The sequence below is a fragment of the Hypanus sabinus genome, chromosome 27, assembly GCF_030144855.1.
Source record: "Hypanus sabinus isolate sHypSab1 chromosome 27, sHypSab1.hap1, whole genome shotgun sequence".
Taxonomy (NCBI): Eukaryota; Metazoa; Chordata; class Chondrichthyes; order Myliobatiformes; family Dasyatidae; genus Hypanus; species Hypanus sabinus.
Window position 1 is genome coordinate 27607232 of NC_082732.1, and position 23961 is coordinate 27631192.

General features: G+C 42.5%; 1 protein-coding gene across 1 annotated transcript in view; it reads left to right on the forward strand.

Annotated features, from left to right (window-relative positions):
* Positions 1-20352, forward strand: part of LOC132381907 (taste receptor type 1 member 2-like) — a 29405-nt gene extending 9053 nt beyond the window's left edge. Inside the window, exons 5-6 of the mRNA XM_059951620.1 lie at positions 10564-10684; positions 19421-20352. Of these exons, the coding sequence (XP_059807603.1) occupies positions 10564-10684; positions 19421-20352 (1053 nt within the window). The remainder of the gene's footprint in view (positions 1-10563; positions 10685-19420) is intronic.
* Positions 20353-23961: the final 3609 nt, after the last annotated feature.

Genomic DNA, 23961 nt, shown 5'->3' on the forward strand with positions numbered 1-23961 from the left:
TGAGGGAGGGTTTTACTGAACTCCCGTTGAAGGAATGATTTTAAGTTCTTCAGGGTAGGCAGCCTTTTTCTCTGCAGTCCTGCCGAAGGGGTTGAGCCCAAAACATCAGCTGTACTTTTTTCCATAGATGCTGCCTGGCCTGCTGAGTTCCTTTAGCATTTTGTGTGTCTGTTGCAAGGAGGTAGTGTTCATGGGTTTGTGGGCCATTCAGAAATCTAATGACGGCAGTAAAGAAGCTATCCCTGAATCACTGAGTGTAGGTCTTTAGGATCCTGTACCTTATCCATGGCAATAGTAATGAGAAGAGGGCATGTTCCATGTGGTGAGGTTCCTTAATGACCGTGCCTCAGGAAGGATTTCGTTGATGGTGGGGAGCGTTGCTCTTGGAATGAAGTTGGCCGAGTAGACAACTTTCTGCAGCCTCTTGTGACCTTGTACATTGCAGACTCCATTCCAGGCTGGGATGCAACTAATCAGAATGCTCTCTACAGAGCAAGAGTTCGGTCAAATTTGACATATCTTTACTCTATCTACGAAACCATTCTTCAATACCGTCCACTTTCTTAACTTAGCTCTCAATCTTCTTAATCTTCTCAGTCTTCTTAATCCAGCATTCTTCCCTAAGTCACATTCTTCCAGTACCAGAGGGCATGGATTGAGAATAAGAGGTCAGTTATTTAAAACAGAGTTGAGGAAAAACTTCTTCTCCCACAGAGTTGTGGAGGTGTGGAATGCACTGCCTCGGAAGACGGTGGAGGCCAATTCTCTGGATGTTTTCAAGAAGGAGCTAGATAGATATCTGATGGATAGGGGAATCAAGGGATATGGCGACAAGGTAGGGACTGGGTATTGATAGAGAATGATCAGCCATGATCTCAGAATGGCGGTGCAGACTCGAGGGGCCGAATGGTCTACTTCTGCACCTACTGTCTATTGTCTATTGTCTAAATCGCACCTATTTCCTTTCTCCTTCAATGTCATTTGCCCTTTATATTATTCAGCCCAACCTTGTCATATCCTTCAAACTCAATTTCTCATTCTGTAGTCGATTGCTATTATTCTTTATTCCTCTCAATCTCACATTTTTTTAACGGTCTAAGTCAAAGCCAGGTTTATTGATCATGATCATGGAGAGGGTGAATGTTTAAGTTGGTAGATTTGGTGTTATTCAAGTGGTCTGCTTTGTCCTGAATGATACTAGACTTCCTGAATATTATTGGACCTGCCCCCTTCCAAGCAAGTACAGAGCATTCCATCACACTCTTGACTTGAAATGGCGGAAAGGCTTCAGGGAACCAGGAGAAGAATTATACAGATGGAATGCCCTGTTTCTAACGTGCTTGTAGTCACAGTATTTCCATTTAGAACTCTGGTCAGAGGTGAATTCAATTCTGTTAACTCTCAGTGGTTTAGGCATTCACATGGGGGAAATCGGGCACTTTGGTGGCAGGCGTGTTTGTTTGACACATGGGAACCCAAGCCTCTTGTTCGTTTTGCACAGCATTGCTAATTATGACATTATCTGAGGAGCTGGGTGTGGAAAAGAAAATCATACAATCATCAGCAAATGACACACTTCTGTTATAATAGTGTATTCTTTTACTGGAGCAATGAAAGGTCATTTGGAACTGAACACTGTCCTGAGGGACTCTTCGGCAGTGCACTAGAGCAACAACTACAGCAATCGTCTGTGAAATGACAAATGATTCACCAGTAGAAAGGTTTTCCCATTAATCCCCATTGACATGATTGCTGCTCAGTTCCTTGATGCCACACTTTGTTAAACACTGACTTGAAATGAAGGGTGAACTGAAAGGAATGGCTCAGTAGAGTAGTGGTTAGCACAATGCTTCACTGCACCGGCGACCCGGGTTCAGTTCCCATTGCTGCCTGTAAAAAAGGTTATTTGTTCCCCCCATAACCACATGGGTTTCCTCCAGGTGCTCTGGTTTCCTCCCAGAAACCAAAGACATAGGATAATTGGTCACCGTAAGTTGTCCCGTGATTAGGCTAAGATTAAATCAGGGGATGCTGGGTGGTTCAGCTCGAAGAGGCGGAAAGCTGGATCTCAGTAAATAAATTAACTGGAATTCTGCACTTCTGTCCTCGTTCAGATGCACTGAAGTCCAGAGCTGGTGGAATCCGAGCTATGCATTGGTGATCAAATTATTGTTGAGAAGTGTGCCAGTTGCTGGAAGTGTTGATAATGGTTTCCATCACTCAGCTGATACAGTGATGCCAGTATTATGGCCATTGCTGAAATATCTTGGCTGGACAAAGTTAATTGTGGCGTGCAAATTTTAAGTACTGTATCCCAAACAAGTAGTCACCTACCAGGAGCCTCCATGTAGGTGACTAATGGGTATTTATCTTTTATTTTCAGCTTGCTTATTCTGATTGGTCCAATGTTTCAATGAATTAATAGCACAGGTGGCAGGGCAAGCAATCCATTGTAGTTGCAACATAAATGACCTAATAGACTCTATTTTGGTAAACAATGAAACAGTGACCATATCTACAGCAAGTGTTGGCCGTTTGAGGACCTTCAGCTTAGAGTTGATGAGCTGGAGTCCAAGCTCCAGACACTTTGACAGAAGGAGAGGGAATGACACCTCTTAGATTATTTACCTCTAAATTGATGAATGGTCAGGGACAGAACAGTGTAACTGCAGAAGAAAGAGGCAAAGGGATCCCTGGGGTAGTTCCAGAGAAAACTCAGCCCCTAATTTTGTCCAGTAGTTACAAGGCCCACACTCCCTGTCTGGACAAGTGTTGGGGTCATACAGAGGAAGTGTAAATAGTTCAGGGTGCCAAGGTACAGGGAGCTGTTGAAATGGGAGGATAAAAGAGAATAATGGTCATAGAAAATGGCATTGGTGAACAGACATTGTTCTCTGCTGCAAACACAGAGAGTCCCAAATGCTGTATGCCTGGCTGATGCTAGGATTAATGATATCTGTTCAGTCTGGAGAAGAACATGGTGTGGGATATGGTGGGGGTGTGGGGAGCAGGATCTAGTTGTCATGGTCCACATAGGACTATCCTCATAGCTAGGACAAGGAAGGAAGTTCTACTCAGCAATAATGAAGATTTTGGGGCAAAATTGAAAAGCAAAACCACGAGGGTGATAATCTTTGGAATACGGGGGGGGGGGGGGTGATTGATAAGTTTATGGCCTAAGGTAGAAGGAGTGAATTTTTCACCCTCCCCTAGTGGACCTCCTTGGGTGATAGGCCCTTGAGACTGAGGTAGCGGACGACAGCACGAAGGCCGATGTCCATTTTCTCAGACAGTGCTTACTTGCAGTTTTCAATGATCTGAAATAGAAATACCACAGAAGTTATTAACTTCAAACTTTCTGCATAATCACTCAGAGTTGAACTGCAAGTGTGTGTAATGAGAGCTGTATAACTCATCTCCTTTTAGCTTAGGCCACGGATTTATTAATCACCCCTGCTGTGGACCACTTTCTGGAGGTCCAAGATGCTGACCTACAAAGAAGGGATCTGTATGCTCCACGATCGCTGGACTAAGTGTGTAAATGTAAGAGGGGACTATATGGAAAAAAAATGTGCTAGGTTTTCTAAAGTTGACTCCTTCTACCATAGGCCACAAACTTATCAATCACCCCTCTTATTACCTGAAGCATGTGTAAATTGGCAAAGGGTAAATGAGATCAGAGAGGTAGATGGACTGTTCAAAGTGTGGTGTGGTGGAAATAGTTTTGGATTTATGGGACACAGACACTGGGGAAGGGGAGAGCTACTCTGTTAGAATGGGCTTCACCTGAATTCTGCTGGGACAGGTATCTTGGCAAATTGCACCGGTCGTATTGTGGAGACAGTTTCAAACGAAACAGGAGGTGACAGGGTTCCAAGAGCAGGACGTTTACTAAATCTAGAGGAAATCAAAGAATAGGAGAGTGAGGGGGAGAGTCAAAGCTGGGGCAGAAAAAGTTATCGAAAGTAGGAGCACGGAATTAGCAAACACTGTAAAAAATTCAAAGCTTCTGCTTTTATTTGAATGCATGCAGCATTTGCAAATTCGAGCAGTCGAAAGCATAGACTGAGCATATGAGTATGAACTAAAATCTTAAATAACAAAGGAAACAAGGCAAGGGTGGGAGAAGTCTATAGGCCTCCCAAAACATGATCTCTTGATCTGGTGTAGCATAAATGGAGAAATACCTCAGATATGTTTGAAGGGAACTGCAACTGTCATGGGAAATTTAATCTACTTAGATTGGACAAACCAAACCTGCAAGGTTTTTGTAGAAAAAGCATTTTTGTGGAGTAATTCTGGGATCCCTTTTTTTGAACAGTATGTGATGGAACCTATCCAAAAACAAGTTATTTGGGATTGGTCATGAGTAATTAGGAAGGATTAATAAGAGATATTGCGGTTAACGATCACTTAGGAAATAGTGACTACAGTATGATAGAAATCGAAACAGCAAGCAAGATGCTGGAGGAACTCAGCAGTTAGAGAGTTGTTGAGTTCCTCCAGCTCCTCCAGGTTCAGGAATCCGCAGCCTTTTGGTCTCCATAGTTGCACATTGGAAGTGTTTTGGGGGATCAAGGCGACCTTCTTCAGCTTAACTACGGGGAATTATAATGGCATGAAGGCAGAATTGTTTAAAGTGCACTAGGAAAATAGAAAATAGGTCAGGAGATGAACAGTCATAGGCATCCAAGCAGCTGGTCTGTAACACTATGCGGGAACTTATCCCTGTCAGAAAGAGGCACAATCTGTGCTTAACAAAGGAAGTTGAGAATAAGGTTAAATTGAGTGGCGAGGGCTGGTGGCAGGTCAGAGGTCTGAGAAATTTTGAGGATCCAGGAGTAAAAGAAAACTCAGAAGAAGGAAGAAAATTGATTTTGCATGAAAGCCTGTGCATAATATCAGTAAGTGTTGCTATGGATATAAAAATAGAAAGAAAGTGAAAAGAGTAGGTTTGGGACCTTTAGAGGAGTAAGGTAGGTGTTGGACCTCAAGAGAATGAAGCTAGCATTTTAAAGTTTCTTTAAGAGAGGAAATGATTTTTCTTGCAGATGGCAGTGAATCTATGGAATTCCCTACCCAGAGAGTTGTAGAGGCTAGCGTATTCGGCATGTTTAACGTGGAGGTAGATACATTTCTGAAAGGTCAGGGTATTGACGTTTACAGGGGTTTGGCACAGAAATGGAGTTGAGGGCGGCTTCAATCAGCCATGATCGTATTGAATGGAGGAGTAACTTTGATGAGGTGGAGGTCGTGAGGCCTGTTCCTGTTCTTATTTCTATTTCTGTGCGTTCTTTTCATTCACCAGTCACGCCTGGATCTGGCAGGACTTTAGAGATTCTAGCCCTTTATTTCTGAGTATGCGTGTCAGTCTGTATCATGCTGCTGCCACTGTCTATATAGCAGCTGTCTAGTTATATGTTGTAGCTTCACTGTTTTACCAATGCTGCTCCTACAATGCTCTTCCACACTTTTTACTCTCTTGTTCTCTTGGTCTGGTGGCAGTGGAGAATCAAGGACCCGCCGTTCTGTGACAAAACTCAGTTCCTTTACTAATAGTCCACTGTGCCTTATTGGCACTCAATTCTGATCTCCCAGGTCTGTCATGAATCTGTCTGTTTTGAAAAGACTTTTTCTTTGTGTGCCATTCTCTGCCAGAGCCTCGGCCACCACTTATTTTTTTCAAGTGGTTGTCTTGGAGGAAAGATTTTGTGAGTGGTCCCCCACGTCTTTCTCAAAGCACAGTGTTTTTTTTTACGAGGCTGAGTTGCGAGCTCGACACTCAACCCGACACAGACGGAAAGCGTGTCTGGGAGCGGCCCGACTGGATTCGAGCTCGGGAACCTACGCTCCAGAGTCTGGCGGTGATGTCACTGCGCCACCGGCTGGGCTCAGAAAGACATTGGAGTATCATAAATATGGATGGGAGTTGGGCAGTGTCCCATCTAGCAAAATAGTCATGTATTGACAGTAGGTAGATTGTTAAGGATGAGGCCATTAGGTTAGTATCTCACTTTGACGATCTTTCCCAGCCTCCAGTCAATAGCATTTAAATTTATACCCCATCCAAAACCCTGAATAGTTAACTTGTTCACTCTGGCTATGATATGTACCATCTGCAAAATACACTGAATCTTCTTTAGAAGCACCCACCAAAACAAGAACTCTCATTACACAGAGGGACAAAGGAAGCTGGTGTATGGGAACAGCCTCGGCTCTAAATTCCATGTCACACATAATATTGCCTTGGGACTATTTCACCATTCTGTCATTGCTTCTGAGGGAAAGTTGTAGAACTCCACACCTCACAGCCTCAAGGACTGCAGAGTTCATGAAGAAAGGTTAAATAATTCAGTAGAACCAGAGTTCAAGCTCGTATCGGCCTTGACTTGTGGACGTGAAATGCCAACCTGGCTGACAATCCACGTAACCTCCTGGTGAACTAAAAGACTCAGCCAGCTTGATCAGTGATGGAGTTATCAATCCACCTTCTTCCTCAATTTCATTTATCTGCTTCCTCAAGCATCCTTTAATTCCATTCCATTTGCTTAACCTCTACCATACCATCTCATGCCAGTTTTCAAATGCACACTGAATTATCAGTTTAACATCTTACCTATCATCTATCATCTTACCAATATAAAATCTATCTTCAAGTAACTTTTCACAGTTCCTTGGCTTTAAGTGTGCTCTCAGTAAAGGTTTATTACTGCTTCCTTTGCTAATTCTAGCCAGTGTGTGACCTTCAGTGAACCCACTTCATCAGAACTCTGATCCTACGTATGTGATTGCTAGCAGCCTACTGAACATTAAGGGATGTGTTTTCACAAACCCTGCCTGATATCATAAATGTATATCACCACTTCACCAGGCAGGATTAAAGTCTGATTGTGGTTACTTACTTTCCAGCCTGGAAAAAATGAAACAATCTGTGCTCTCGTTTGGTTCTGTGTTAATTCAACATTGAGCAGAGGTGCAGTAATTCAGTTTGATATCAAAAGATGTACTTAATCAGCTGGGTGACACTGATATATAAACCCTGAAAAAATTCTAAAGTTTACCTAATCACTTATTCACACAAAATTAATTGCCTGTTTTCTTCCTCACCCGAAGTCTAACCCTAACCTAACAATAATGGAACCATTGTGTCATACAGCACACAATGGTTCACCATGTCAATACTGACAATCAAATACCCTCCATATCAAGACGTGTCCAATTGCTGAGGGGAGGGCAGTCACCATCGTCTACATGGACTTTGGCAAAGCCTTCCATCAGTTCCTGCATGGTAGGCTAGACCTGAAAGTTTGGTTACATGGAATCCAGCATGAGGTAGCCAACTGGATTAAAAATTGGCTCGATGGTAGGTAAGATCTGGCTTTTAAAAAGAAATCACTAAACCTCAGATATTGCCTTAAGCTATCCTGAAAACCTTATCCTAACGAATAAACTTAACTTCCAAATCCTTAGCCTTCAGCAACTAATTTAGCATAAAGAGAAAGAACCCATGGGAAAAAAAACAAGACAGAAAACAATACCAGATACTGTGTAAGTAAAACTGGGCAAGAAGAATTAAAGAATGTGAACCAAAAAGAGATGATGTTTACAGTTCTAGTAATGAAGAGAGCATAATTACAAACATTATCAATCATAAGACCATTAAGACATAGGAGCAGAATGAGGCCATTCAGCCCATCGAGTCCACTCGGCCACTTCGATCATCTTGGTTAAACTTCCCAAGTCCAATTTTGATGTCATCTCCTTGCATTCAGTCAGTTTAAAATTTGTCTGTCAGTTGCTCAGCAGATTAAAGACAGTGAAATTTAAGCTTCACGATTACACTCTCTACTTTGATGAGAATGGAGACCCACCAGCTGGCTATGACATTGTTTCATGGGAATGGACAGGAGCAGGAGTCCACTTCAAGTCTATTGGTTCATACATGCCATCTGCTAGAAAGATCAGCATCGATCCATCCTTGATCCACTGGAATTGGGAAGATAACTTGGTGAGAATTCAGTTAAAAATTCATTCTTTTGCTTGTCAAAAAGGCTTGCACTTGTATACTAATAAGATGCATTAACATGGGCTCAGAAGTCCTCTGAGTCAGCAGGGATTCAAGCTAAGGTTCAAGAAATTGAGTATATAATTCAGACTTATAGCATGGTATTACACTGAAGGTGAGGAGCTGTCTGCCCTCTCTGGTGAGTCTTTGGGTGCCCTTGAGAGAAGTGCAATGGAGTTACTACATCCTTTAGCCAAAAGCAGAATAACAGATGAACAGATCATGTACCTCCCAACGGTTTTAGAGCCTTGCTCTTTGAAAATGTACTGCTGTACTTTCCCATATAACAAGTGATAAGACTTTGAAAGCACTGCCTCGGCAGTAAGGAATCCTGAAGGTTTTAGTACACTATATCAAACCCTGGGGTGTATGACTCACAGAAAATTATTTATTGTGTAGCAAAGATCAATTTGTCAGAAAACGCAGTCTATTTGAAGAGCAGGGAAGCAGGAACTACAATATGAAAAATAGAAAATGCTGGAGAAAGCAGAGCAGGCAACCTCTTTGAAAGATCTTTAAATGGGAGGTTAACATTTCAGGCTGACAGCCCTTCGACAGAACTGGGAAAGCAAGCAAAGAAATTAGCTTTAAGCTGCAGAGAGGTGGAGGAAAGATGAATAGAACAGAGGGAACATCTTTATTTCTCTTTCTACAGATGCTGCCAGGTTCAGCTGAGTGTTTCCAGTGTGTAGTGATTTTTGTTTTGTTTTTCCAGGATCAGAGCAGTTTTTGATTTTCCACTACAATGAATTGATTGGTATTCAGAAATCCAAGTATGTAAGTCATACTGAAGTAGGCCTGAGTAGTATTTATTACCCAATTAAAAAGTAACTACCAGTCTGAGCTACTTCCACCAAGAATATAAAAAAGTTGTGGTCTAGAAATTGAATGGCATCCATTTAGATACATTTAGGTAAATTTAGATACATACTGTATACCCTTTTAGGTACGTTTAGACACAACCATATAGATACATTTAGGGGTAGTGCACGATGAGCAAATTGTAAAGCCTTTTTTGTCATTGCTTATAGAGACCTATCTGAACAAAACCCAGGCTGAGGAGTCTGGTGCTGGGAACACAATTCAGCTTGGCCCATTTTGAGTAATATTCTTACCAATACGATGGTCCACCTTGGCAGCCCAACCACAGCCGTTGCTGGTCACATCTCACATTGCAAGATAAAAGATCAGCTTTACCTGTCACATATATAACACTGTGCAATGCGTTGTTTCCATTAATGACCAACACATTCTGAGGATGTGCTGGGGACAGCTCGCAAGTGTTGCTACGCTTCCAGTGCCAACATAGCAATCCCACAGTTTACTAATCCTGTCCAGCTTTGGAATGTGGGAGGGAACCGGAGCACCCAGAAGAAACCCACACAGTCGTGGGGAGAACACACAAGCTCTTTACAGACAACAGTGGGAATTAAATCCTGATCTTCTGATTGGGGGCACTGTAAAGTGTTTTGCTGGAGTAACATGCCACCCCACACAGCTTAACTTCACCCCATGATGTTCCTCACTGTGCCTTGTGGTACAACGGGTGGAAACCTTGCCATTTCTTTAGCATTTGTTTTTTTACGAGACCGAGTTGCTAGCTCAATGCTCAACCCAGCACGGATGTAAAGTGTCTAAGGTGCTGACCGGATTCGAACCCAGGACCACTTGCCTCAAAGCCCAGTGCAAATGCCATTACACTACCGGCTGACTTAACTTCACCCCATGTCCTACCATTTCCTCTCTTCACCCCAGCCTCACACACTGACTTTTGCTCCGTCCCTTCATCATCTAATCTCTCTTCTCTCGTTCTCCTCTTTCACTCTTCACCCGAAACCCTAACTAACTCTTGCACTGCTGATTGTTCTTCTATCATTTGCCAGCCTTAGCCCCTTCTCAAGCCTCTATCCCTTGCAAATTGAATTACAATCGGCATCTGGAGTTACCTGAAAAATTGTTCCATGAGTAAGGTCAAATCGGTAACACATGAAGACTTGGGCAAAACACATTTCTGAATTTTGCAATGTGAGCACCCAACAATGCTTTAGTTGCCCACTGCGCATGGCACCTAGATCAAATCATTGCCACTCAAATTCTAGGCAAAAACTCTTTCATATTTGCAGTGGGAAGTAGCTCAGAGTTCACGCTTATTTTTAGATTGGATAATGAAAACTATCGGTATGAGGGAATGCCAGGGGATTCCCAGCACTCAGTAAGTAATACCATCACACTAAAACAAGAAGCTGAGGGGAGAAATCTGTTGCGAGCGAATTTCCAAATTGTTTTTGTGGAGATACGTGGAAATTCCACAAAAACAACAAAGTTTTTGCCTTATTTTCCAAACAGTTGTCCTGCTGAGTTACAAAAATCAAACGTAATACTAAATCCATCTTTCCCATCCCTTCCCACCACACCCCACAGTATAATTCATCCCTAAGGATATTAACTAGGTCCCCTTGCAAAGCTTATAATGAGATCTTGTGTTCTTCTTCCAACAGATCCCATTTTCTAATTGTTCAGCAAAATGTGATCTAGGACAGAAGAAGGTCCCAAGAGGGATTTTTCCTTGCTGCTTCAGCTGTGAAGATTGCCCCTCTGGAACATACCTAAATCAAAGTGGTAAGTAAGCACCCAATATCCCTCAGATTATTATTATTTTTTTATCTCATTGGATTTTGATGTATCACACTATCTGCAGTTCCAAACATCTAACGAGAAAATATGTTAAAAATATATTGCTTTTCCACTCTTATCTTATTGGACCAGTCAACTAAAGAAGCCTGGGGTCTTTATTCAGCGAGAATTCCTTTTCTTTCTGGAGAAGACCTGCCTTAATAACTCAGCATATGAGGAGAGGGGGCAAGGGGAGATGTTAGATATTAAATTGGGGTCAAAACAATTCATCACCAAACTTGCAAAGATTGTTACAAAACTACCTCTGGAATGCAATCCGAGAGAAATGCATTTTAGAACTGTTTGGCAGGAGATTCCCTCACATTCTGAAACTGGATGAGACCATAAGGAATAGGAGCAGAATTAGGCCATTCAGCCAAACAATCTGCTTTGGCAGTTAACTCTCAATCCCATTCTCCTGGCTTTTCTCCATAACCTTTGATGTCCTGACTAAGCAAGACTTATCAACCTCTGCTTTAAGTGCTCCTAACGACTTGGCCTGCAGACTCACCTGTGGCAATGAATTCCACAGATTCACTGCCCTCTGGCTAAAGAAATTTGTCCTCATCTCAGTTCTAAATGGACATCCCTCTATTCTGAGGCTGTGCACTCTTGTCCTATGCTCCCCCACTAGAGGAAACATCCTCCCCACCTCCTCACTACCTAGGCTTTTCAATATTCAATAGGTTTCAATGAGATCCCTCCTCATTCTTCTAAGCTGCAGTGAGTACTGGCCCAGAGCCATCAAACATTCCTGATATGTTAATTCTTTCATTCCTTGACCCTCTCCAATGCTATCGCAGCTTTTCTTAGATAAGGAGCCTGAAAGTGCTCACAAAACAAATGTGGTCTGACCAATGTCTCAGAAAGCCTCAGCATTACATCCTTGCTTTTATATTCTAGTCTTCTCAAAATAAATGCTAACAGTGAATTTGCCTTTGGCACCACCAACTTAACCTGCAGGTTATCCTTTAGGGTAACCCAAACAGGTGAAAATCTGCAGATGCTGGAAATCCAAAGCAACACACAAAATGCTGGAGGAACTCAGCAGGCCAGGCAGCATCTATGGAGAAGAGTGAACTGTTGACGCTTCAGGCCAGGACACTTCATCAGGACTGGAAAGGAAGGGGGGAGAAGTCAGAGTAAGCAGGTGGGATAGGTAGGAAGCAGTACAAGGTGGTTGCTGATAGGTGATAGGTGAAACTGGGAGGGGTGAAGCTAAGAGCTGAGAAGTTGATTGGTGAAAGAGATAAAGGGCTGGAGGAGGAGGAATAAGACAGGAGAAGTTAGAAGACAATGGAAGAAAGGGAAGGGGGAGAGTACCAGAGGGAGGTGATGAGCAAGTAAGGAGATAAGGTGAGAGCGAGAAATAGGAATGGGGAAAGATGAACGTGGGGGCAATTACTGGAAGTTTGAGAAATCGATGTTCACGCCCTCAGGTTGGAGGCTACGCAGATGGAATATAAGGTGTTGCTCCTCCAAGCTGAGTGAGGTCTCATCGTAGCAGTAGAGAAAGCCATGTGCTGACACATCGGAATGGGAAAGGAAAAGTGGAATTGAATGGGTGGCCACAGGGAGGTCCAGCTTCTTCTGGTAGATGGAGCATAGGTGCTTGGTAAATCCTGAAGGGAATCCTATGTGAGTCTCCCAAGTTGCTTTGCACCTCTGATTTTTGAAATTTCTCCCCATTTAGAAAATAGTCTATGCCTTTATTCCTTCAATCAAAGTGTCTTACCATACACTTCCCTACACTCTAGTCCATCTGCCACTTCTTTGCCCATTCTCCCAATTTGTCTAAGTCCTTCTGTGGACTTGCTGCCCTGGTGTATTTAATATTTCAGTAATATCTGAGTAATATTGTAAATACATTGTTTGATTAATTTTTCTTGTTCATTTAAGTATTTCATTATGGGTTATATTAGTATGTGAATGGCATATGTCATCACGCCACCATGGCATACGTGCATGCCTCACTGAAAGTAAAAAGTCACAAATTCCCAGCACCATATTCCCTTTCAATTAGTTTTATGTTTTGGAGTTACAGAACATAACAGGAGTGACAATATCCAGCCACATCCTCTGCAATTGAGTCAACCTGAAGTGATACATATGAAAGCTATTGGACGATGCCTCAGCAGTGTTCAAGGATGACACTGGAAAACTCAAACATATCAAGTTTAAAATAGTGTTAAATAAAAATGCCACACCTAAGTTTAGCAAAGCCCATCCGGTTCCTTATACTAACCAAGATAAAACAGCCAGTGAGCTAGATTGCATGGAGGCTGAAAGAATTCTTTCTAAGATTGAGTGGAGCCAATGGGCAATGCCAGTGTCCCAGCAGCCAAGAAGAATGTGTCCGTCAGGATCTGGAATCTGAAGGTCACCATCAACCCAGTACTGAAAGTAGATCAATATCCTCTGCCCAGGATAGAGGACATCTTTGCAGACCTTCCTTGGGGGGAAAACTTATGCAAAGTGGACTTCGCTGATACCTATCTAGAGATGGAGATGGAAGAAGAGTCACACAGGACATTATCATTATAATAGGCTTATTTTTGGAGTAGCATCTGCATCTTCATTTTGGCAAAAAGCTATGGTTCAGTTGCTGCAGGTTTGCCCAGTGCTGTCTTGTTATGTTGTCTTTTTATGTATGATTTGTCAATTACTATAACAGGTTCCTTCCCAACCTGGCTACTGTGCTCCACCCCTTGAACTCATTAGTTCAGATCGGGAAGGAATGACAATTGTCAAAGTATGAGGTGGCTTTCCAGAAGGTAAAGGAAATGGTGACTCACACTGTACTCACGCATAATGATCCACATTGTCCAGTGAAGCTTGCCTGTGACACCTCGCCTTGTGGTATAGGAGCAGTCATGTCACATGCCATGAATGATAGAAGTGAACACTCAGCCCTTGCATCACGCGCCCTTCCTGCTGCAAAGAAAAATTACACACAGGTTGTCAGAGAGGCCTTGAGTCTGGTTTGGGGTGTAAAACATTTCAAATAGTATGGGAGACAGATTAACCTCATTACCTACCGTCAACCAATAGTGTCCATTTTCAATCTAGAGAAGGAACGCTGTGTATTTAATATTTGAGCAATCTTGTAAACATATCTTGCCACTAATAGCAGCAGCACAAATGCAGGGATGGACTCTGCTTCTTGGAGGACAAGATCAAATTCAACTAATCATAGCAATGCTGATGAATTGTGCCATTTGCCCTTGGAAAAGCAAATACCTGAAAAATTTATGAAAGAGGACATTCCTTTTGATGTTTTTAACCTAATGCAGATCAAAAGTCTCCCTTTTATAACAGAGGTAATCTAAAAGAAAACTAGAAAAGACCACGCTCCACTCAAAATGGCTGGAATGTGCAGCAGAAATACCAGCTCCTTCATTTTTACCAGCACTGGGATGAACTCACCCTTGAAGGGGTTTGCCTTACGTGAGGATTGAGTACTGTTGTACTACCCAGGCTGAGAGCTGAGGTGTTCTACGTGCTGGTCACCTTGGCGTGATGAAAACGAAAGCGTTGGCTCAAAGCTCCACCTGGTGACCTGGGATAGACGAGCAAACCAGGCAGCTTACCATGCCCAGTTCGGGATGCCAACACATCCAGAAGATGCCAAGAGCAGTGCCTCTCCATCCCAGGAATGGCCTGCAATGCCCTGGCACAGGATTGATGTGGACTTTGCCAGACCATTCATGGGCACAAATTTCTTGGTAGAAGTGGATGCAGCTACAGAGAGGCCTGAAGTGTTCCCAATGATCTGCACTGCAGCCTGCCACCTTGTTAAGGTGTTGAGAACCCTCTTCTCAAGGACTGGTGTTCCAGAAAACTGAATCTGTGACAATGGACCAGAGCTTGTTGCCAAAAAGTTTCAGTCATTCCTAAAACTGAATGGGATAAGACATGCATTATTACATCTGCACCATAACACGCTGCTGCAAGTAGCTTGGTGGAAAGGTTGTCATCAGAACACACTACACCAACACTGAATCAGAAGCTCACCAATTTCCTCCTTGCACTCTGCAATACAACATGCTCCACAAACAGCAACTCCCCAGCTATGCTGCTCCTGGGTCACCCCTACTGTTCACACTCGGATTTCCTCAAACCTAATCGCAGGTGGAACAGCTGAGTCAAATTGAGGGCTCCTCAGACAAGGAGGTTTATGTTTCACTCCCGGTCAAGCAGTCCCAGTGAGGGACTACAGGGGTAACTGGAGTACTCTCCTGCACAGTGCATGGCACAGGCAGCAATCCAGAGATTACCACCCTTTCAGCTTCGTTACACGAGCTGAAAGTTAAAGATAACTCATTTGTAATTGCGAAGCCTACATTACGGTTTATGTTCCATTGTTTAGCAGTGGACATGTGGCTTATTAAGTCCCCAAAATGACTGCATAAAAATACAAACACACTCTCAATTGGGAGTTTGCAAACCATCTTGTTGGCCAGGAACATATGGAAATATGAGATCTGGCACAGGACTGACTGATTTTTCAAGTATTTTGTGGGCAGCCATGGTGAACACCAAGTATAGTGACCACCTTCAGTGAAGGCCTACATGCTCATCTGATGACAGAGCAGTCACAGCACACACACACACACACACACACACACACACACACACACACACACACACACACACACACACACAGCACACACACACACACACTCACACACACACACACACACAGACACACACACACACACACACACACTCACACACACACACACACACACACACAGACACACACACTCACACACACACACACACACACACACACAGCGCACACACACACACACACTCACACACACACAGCACACACACACACACTCACACAGCACACACACACACACACACACACAGCACACACACACACACACACTCACACACATACACACACACACACTCACACACACACAGCACACACACACACACTCACACAGCACACACACACACACACTCACACACACACACACACTCACACACACACACACACTCACACATACAGCACACACACACACACACACTCACACACACACACACACACACTCACAGACACACACACACACACAGCACACACACACACACACACTCACAGACACACACACACTCACGCATACACGCACACACACACATACGCGCGCGCACACACACACACACAGCACACACACACACACACACACACACTCACAGACACACACACTCACACATACACGCACACACATACATACATGCACACACACACACACACACTCACACACACACACACACACACACACACATACACTCACACACACACATACATGCACACACACACACACACACTCACACACACACACACACACACACACACACACATACACTCACACACACATACACTCACACACACACACACACACACACACACACACACACACACACACACACACTCACACACACACACACACACACACACACACCCTGGAATAACTCAGCAGGCCAGGCAGCATCCATGGAAAAGATGCTTGCGCCCAGGCCCTTCATCACCTCCTGATTGTAACCAATGTTTTCATGACAATGGTGTACGGTGTATTGGTCTTCATCAATTGTGGAATTGAATTTAGGAACCGAGAGGTAATGTTGCAGCTATATAGGACCCTGGTCAGACCCCACTTGGAGTACTGTGCTCAGTTCTGGTTACCTCACTACAGGAAGGATGTGGAAACCATAGAAAGGGTGCAGAGACTTACAAGGATGTTGCCTGGATTGAGGAGTATGCCTTATGAGAATAGGTTGAGTGAACTCGGCCTTTTCTCCTTGGAGTGAAGGAGGATGAGAGGTGACCTGATAGAGGTGTACAAGATGATGAGAGGCATTGATCGTGTGGATAGTCAGAGGCTTTTTCCCAGGGCTGAAATGGTTGCCACAAGAGGACACAGGTTTAAGGTGCTGGGGAGTAGGTACAGAGGAGATGTCTGGGGCAAGTTTTTTACTCAGAGAGTGGTGAGTACGTGGAATGGGCTGCCGGCAACGGTGGTGGAGGTGGATACGATAGGGTCTTTTAAAAGACTTTTGGATAGGTACATGGAGCTTAGTAAAATAGTGGGCTGTGGGTAAGCCTAGTAATTTCTGAGGTAGGGATATGTTCGACACAACTTTGTTGGCCGAAGGGCCTGCATTGTGCTGTAGGTTTTCTATGTTTCTATGACAAACTCCACCATCTTCTTCAGGGAAGAAGCCTGGGCCTGTCTAAATACCAGCAGGCTAGACATGCCCAGGCACCATCCCCGAAGAAGATGGCAGAGTTTGTCATCGAAACGTCTGTTATAGTCGATACCTGTACCTGGCAGGAAGACTGAGAAGAGTTTACTTATTGTTCTGGTGTTTAGTATTGTGGCTTTCTGAAGATTTACATAGATATTGCAGGGGAGCCCTAGTTGTGGAAGTCTGGTTGCTCTCCGAATTTGGCAAGATGTTTGCAGATACTCCGGCTCCAATCGAGAAGCCTTCACCAGTGCGCAGATGAGGATGTTGTCTCCTCAGAACGCTTGCTTTTATACTCCTCCAGGGTCCAAGTGGATATTGATTAGACATTGTGATCTGGTTGGCTGGTTGAAGACACTGTGAACATTTGTGAACACTGTGAACAGCTCGAAATGTTTAATGCTATTGTGTAATGCCTTTGGGATGATACCAGTTGTATAGATATTACTAATTATTATCATTATTATATTACTCATTGTTATTGTCATATTAATGAAATATCATTAATGTATTCAATTTAAAGAAAGGGATGAACAATGTTATTAAAAGATTGGTTAGAAGTGGAAGCATTTTGAAAATGAAAGAAAACAGAACACAATAATAAGCTAGTCAGAAACCTAAATAGAAAGGAAATGCCACAAATAAACCTGGACCCCTCAGAGAGTAGGAACAAAAGAACATTTAATGAGGAACATGGAAACGCTAAAGGTATATTGAGTGTATTAAAGTATACTAAGTGTATTATATACATAGGTGAAGACACTCAAGGACACTTTCTACTAGAAAGTGTGGGAAATTCAGGATGTCTTTTCATCTAAACTCTAAACTAATGAGAGTGACAAACTTGAAGAAATTAACATTAACAAAAAAATCTGGAAAACTCATGCTCAGTACATGAAGGTGAATGCAAAGGCACCTTGAATTAATTCTTCAGAATTCCTCAAATTCTATTTGATCTGTTTTGAATGAAAATTAACGAATATAATTCTACTGTTTCAAAAAGGATGGGGCTAAATAGGGAATAATTAGCAAATTAATCTGAAGTCAATACTAGGAACAGAGTTTAAATTTATTATTATGATTGGAGCAGTTGGTAATGTATAAAATTATTAGTCAGAATCAACATTATTGAAGCAAAGGAATTTCTATTTAATGAAACTACATAATGCTTTGATTCCCTTTCAATTCTATTTCAATTTGAACCTAAAAAGCATCTTGAACCCATACATGTAGAATATATTTCTCCTTGTCTCCATCTCATCTGTGATTGTAGCAGAACGTCATAAAACCAGGGTTCCTGTTCTTGTCCACACTCTGCCAAGGCTTCCTCCAACCTTAAAATTCCACTGGTGGCTTCGGGCAATGACTATCTTTTATTTAGAAAACAAACGACTTGAGCTAGCTTCAAATGATTACAGCATCCCTTGCAATTATGTACCGCAATCTCGGTGTACATATTCTAGTGCAATCCAATTTCTACCCCATATCTTGACACCTAGTGACCTATCTTCTAGAGGTTGTCAAAAGAAGGCTCCCTAGACTGATTCCCGTGATAGAATTCAATAAATTAGATTCTCTGAGTTCAGATGAAAAGAGATCTCACATGCTAATAGTGTCTGAGATCTAGGTAGTGTAGATCCTATCAAGACTGGGGAGTTTAGAACTAAGGGACGTAACTCCAAGCTTAGAGAACCAGGAGAGTGTTTTATTTTAACCCATTGAAATTCCTGACCCTAGGGGATCTGAATATGTTCCATGGAAAATTAGAGTTCAGCCATGGTCTTCTGAAATGGTGGAGTAGGATCAAGCCTCATATGGTTCTCCTGCTCCTCTTTCTTGGTGCTAACTTATGATATCTGTATCCTGGATGTGCACAATGGGCAGGGTAGATGGAGCTTTATCCTGTATCTAACCTATGCTAATCCTTGGAGTGTATCATGGGCCAGTGTAGAGAGAGATTTCATATCTAATCCATGCTATATCAACTTCAGGAGTCTTTGATAAAAAAAATCAGAGATTTCCTCAATTTTTAAACTCTGATGGACCTCCCTTAGGAGTGTATGCTGAAAAAGTATAGAAGTTGCTTCACTTGGTATTTAGATCAGGTTGTACTTGCAATAGAATTGCTTGGTGGAAGAGCTTTACTTTATAACTAACTAATATTGTACTTGCTAGTGTATGATGGAGTGATATAAAGGGAGCTTTGTATCTACTCATGAAGTACCTGCCCTGGGTAAGACAGTTATTGATAATTAGGGACTGAAATGGAAGCTCCTGCATTCCCCACCATTAATAACACTTAACTTAATTAACACACTACTCATTGTAAGTTCTTTGTCATATCCAACTTGTACAGTCCAGTTTCTTTAATATGCTATTTTTGCTTTCCTAGTGGTTTAATCACATTTAACATTTTTTTTGCAGATCCCTACTGTTGTGTGGATTGTCCCTGGCACCAATGGTCATCTCCAAAGAGCCATCGCTGCCTGGAACGGGATTTGAAGTATCTGGAATGGCAAAGCGCCTTCTCGATATTCCTATTAGTTTTGACAAACGGTGGGCTTGTATTGACTATTATCATAGCAATCATCTTTATACTGAATTACAATACTCCAGTTGTCAGGTCTTCTGGTGGTAGAATGTGTTTTCTCATGCTTACATCAATGCTTTGTAGCTTTTCCTGTGTGTTTTTCTACATTGATAAACCAAGTAAAGTTTTCTGCCAAATAAGACAGCCATTCTTCACGGTGAACTTCACCATCTGCCTGTCCTGTATTTTAGTCAGGTCTTTCCAAATTGTCTGCATATTCAAGATGGCCGCCAAGCTGCCTAAGGCCCATGAATATTGGGTTAAGTATAATGGGCAGTACATATTCATCTTCTTAAGCACTCTCATCCAAATCATCATTTCTACTGTGTGGCTAATCACAGACCCACCCAGACCTCACGGCCACATCATCGAGGGAGCAATCGTCCTAGACTGCAACACTGGGAATATTGTTGCCTTCTCTCTCAGTTTACTTTACACTGTCTTTCTCACTGTAGCATGTTTTCTCTTTGCTTACATGGGAAGAGACCTACCAAAAAACTACAATGAGGCTAAGTTCATCGCCTTCAGTATGATGATCTGCTTTGTATATTACATCCTGTTCATGACATCAATGGTCACCCCCAATCAGGAGAGGTACATTTCTTTCATACAGACTTTTCTAACTGTCACTAGTGCCTTTAGTATTGCTCTGGGATATTTTATTCCAAAATGCTACATCATTTTGTTTATGCCACAGAATAACACCATGGTCTATTTCCAATCTTGCATTCAGGATTACACAAAGAAGCAGAATGAAGCAAATTAGATTGCTTGAGCCCCTTGCTCACATGATACTTTATCTTTTAGGTTTGCAGAGTGGCAGAAAGAAGTCTTGCATTTATATAGCAGTTTTTGCTACCTTGTATAATCTTATAAAGGACTTACATTGGCAGTGTAGACGATGTAGCAGCAACTTTATACACAGCAAGCTTCCACAAGCTGAAAAGAAACAAGGATGAGATCACCTAATTGTTGTTGGTGTGATAAATACGAGTCAGAGGACTTCGGTGGTTGTCTTCCTTTATTTTGAAATATCGTGTTATTTTCCTTAAAATCATGCTAGTTATTTTACACAACAATAAATATGATGATGTATCTAAAATTGAAAGTGACAAATGCCTCAATTGCCTCACTCCTCCCTACCTACCCGGGTTTCTTGACTCTACAACTCTGCAGTGTCAGGAGGTGAGTTAATCACTTCAGGATACCCAACGTCGGATGCAATCTTGCAGCCAGGATATTTCTGTGGCTGGTAAAGTTAACGTTCTGGTCAATGGTGATCCCGAGGATGTTGATAATGGGTACTTGGCAATAGTGAGTGTACTGACTGCCAAGGAAAGGCTCCCATACTGGGCAAGATTAGTATGAACCACCTCTGTGATGAAAACATTACGTGGGACTTAAAAGCACATACTTGAATGTTGTCTACATCTTACTGCAAGCAGGGGTGGACTGTTTCCAATGATGAGGATTAGCAAGTGTAATTGAACATCATGCTCTCTGGGACACCAGCAGTGATGGACTGTGGCTGGAGTGGTTGACCTCCTACAAGTGCTTCCTTAATGTGAGGTAGAGCACCAATCACTGGAATGTTTTCTCCTTGACTCTCATTGGTTATAGTATTTCTACAATGCACTCATGACCAGTTAGTCAACTTCAGACTTGATGTCAAAGATATTCATCCTCGCCTCACTTCTGCAATTCACCTCTGTAGTTCATATTTGAACCAAGAATATGATAAGATGTGAGGCCAAGTGGCCCTGGAGAAACCCAAACTATGCATTGGTGAGCATGTTATTGGCATGTAGGTGCTTAATTTCACCATTTATGACACCTTTCATTACATTACCTATGATTGAAAGCTGACTGTGTGGTGTGGAGTCAGAACAGATTTGCCTGTTTTTTTTTGTGAACAGGGCACTTGTCTGCAATGTGAGATAGATGCTGACAATGTGGTCAGTTCCTGGAGTGCAACTCCAATGATAACAACCCAGATCTTTGCTGGGTCCCACAGTCTTTGTTGTACCTAGTGCTCTTAGCCACTGATATCGTAGGGTGAATTAATGTGGCTGAAGACTGGCTTTGTTGAAGAGTTGATCACCTGTTGAGCATTTCTGTAAGAATATATTTGCAAATACTTTGGCTTCATCTTTAGTACTCACGTGGTAGACTGGGGGTGGGTGGTGTTCTTATTGCTGCTTCTCTTATTAGTTGTTTAATTTTTCAGAACATCTCATGACAAGATTTGGAAGAACTGCAGATTCATCCATTATCCTATCTATTGGTTGCGGGCTTTATCTATTTAGCTTCATCTAGTGTGTGCTCTGGTGCTGTATTACAGGTTCAGCCTCATTTGGTGTATGGCTGATACTGAGCTGGGCAGGCCCCTATTGAAACACAGCTGATCTACCACCTTGATAGCAATGGTAGGATGAGCAATATGCTGAAACATGAAATTACAGATGTTTCACACAACTAAATGGAGGAGAATCTCAGTGAGAAAACAGAATTTTCTACTCGAGGGACAAACTTTTAACCCAACATATCATTTTTCCTTGGATCCTACTGGGATCTTCTTAATTTGCCACGTAGAGCACCCTGCTAAAATCCACGTGTGCTGCATTAAATGCAATACCTTTAGCAACCTCCTTGTCATCTCCTCAAAAGATTTCATATGTCCTCAGAGAGGATGCCCTTCTTTAAATCAATGCTTAAAATTCTACCCCTTTAGCCAAGTTCCTGTTGGTTTGATCAAATAATTTGTCCAGTATTTGTAATTGTCAGATAAAATTCAAGTAAAATACCTTGCTCTCTTTTTTTGGCTCAACAGTTGTTCAATTGCAAGATATGTGGTTGCTGGAAATAGGCTTCAAATCCTGGTCTGCACTGTCCTGCCAAGGATGTTTGTGATACCTTGATAATCAGATTACACCTCTGTGTTACCTTGCCTAGATTCTCCTTTGCCTCACATGCAGTGAAGTCTGATTTCTCTTCTCAAAATGATCAATACTTTCACATTGTGTTGGAACTCTGCGGTGTATGGAAAATACATGTCAAAAATAAAACTAGATACGTGATATGGGATTTGTATTGCATTTTCTCATATAAGGGGCTACTTGTTTGGATGCTACTTCTTTGGAGGATGTTAAGAGGATGCAGGGTGACTTGGATAGGGTAGGTGAGTGGGCAAATTCATGGCAGATGCAATTTAATGTGGATAAATGTGAGATTATCCACTTCGGTGGCAAGAAAAGGAAAACAGATTATTATCTGAATGGTGGCCGATTAGGAAAAGGGGAGGTGCAACAAGACCTGGGTGTCATTGTACACCAGTCATTGAAGGTGGGCATGCAGGTACAGCAGGCAGTGAAAAAGGCGAATGGTATGTTGGCATTTATAGCAAGAGGATTCGAGTATAGGAGCAGGGAGGTTCTACTGCAGTTGTACAAGGCCTTGGTGAGACCACACCTGGAGTATTGTGTGCAGTTTTGGTCCCCTAATCTGAGGAAAGACATTCTTGCCATAGAGGGAGTACAAAGAAGGTTCACCAGATTGATTCCTGGGATGGCAGGACTTTCATATGAAGAAAGACTGGATCGACTGGGCTTATACTCGCTGTAATTTAGAAGATTGAGGGGGGATCTTATTGAAATGTATACAATTCTAAAGGGATTGGACAGGCTAGATGCAGGAAGATTGTTCCCAATGTTGGGGAAGTCCAGAACGAGGGGTCACAGTTTAAGGATAAAGGGGAAGCCTTTTAGGACCAAGATGAGGAGAAACTTCTTCACACAGAGAATGGTGAATCTGGGGAATTCTCTGCCGCAGGAAACAGTTGAGGCCGGTTCATTGGCTATATTTAAGAGGAAATTAGATATGGCCCTTGTGGCTAAAGGGATCGGGGGTATGGAGAGAAAGCAGGTACAGGATTCTGAGTTGGATGATCAGACATGATCATACTGAATGGTGGTGCAGGCTCGAAGGGCTGAATGGCCTACTCCTGCACCTATTTTCTATGTTTCTATGTTTCTTTCTGGAAATCAGAACCCGGGGAATGGATGCTAAAGAACAGAGAACAGAGGCAGTTAAAATGTATTGCCCTGAGCAAGTCCTGCATCATTGCAGTATGGATGAAGTTAAGTAAGTCCACCCAGTGGAGTCATTTGGCCCTTATAGGGCATGGTTTCAAATAGAATAATCAGAACAGATGAAATCCTGTATTTACAGAATCTCACATCTACGGTGCCGCGAGATATAGTTTTACGGGGTATTGTCTCAAGGGATTATCTCACAGGGTTTAAGTTCTAAGGGGTTCTCTCGTAAGTAGCTCCAGAAAGGCTGGGCTCTGCCAAGCCCTATAAGCTTCTGAGCTTTG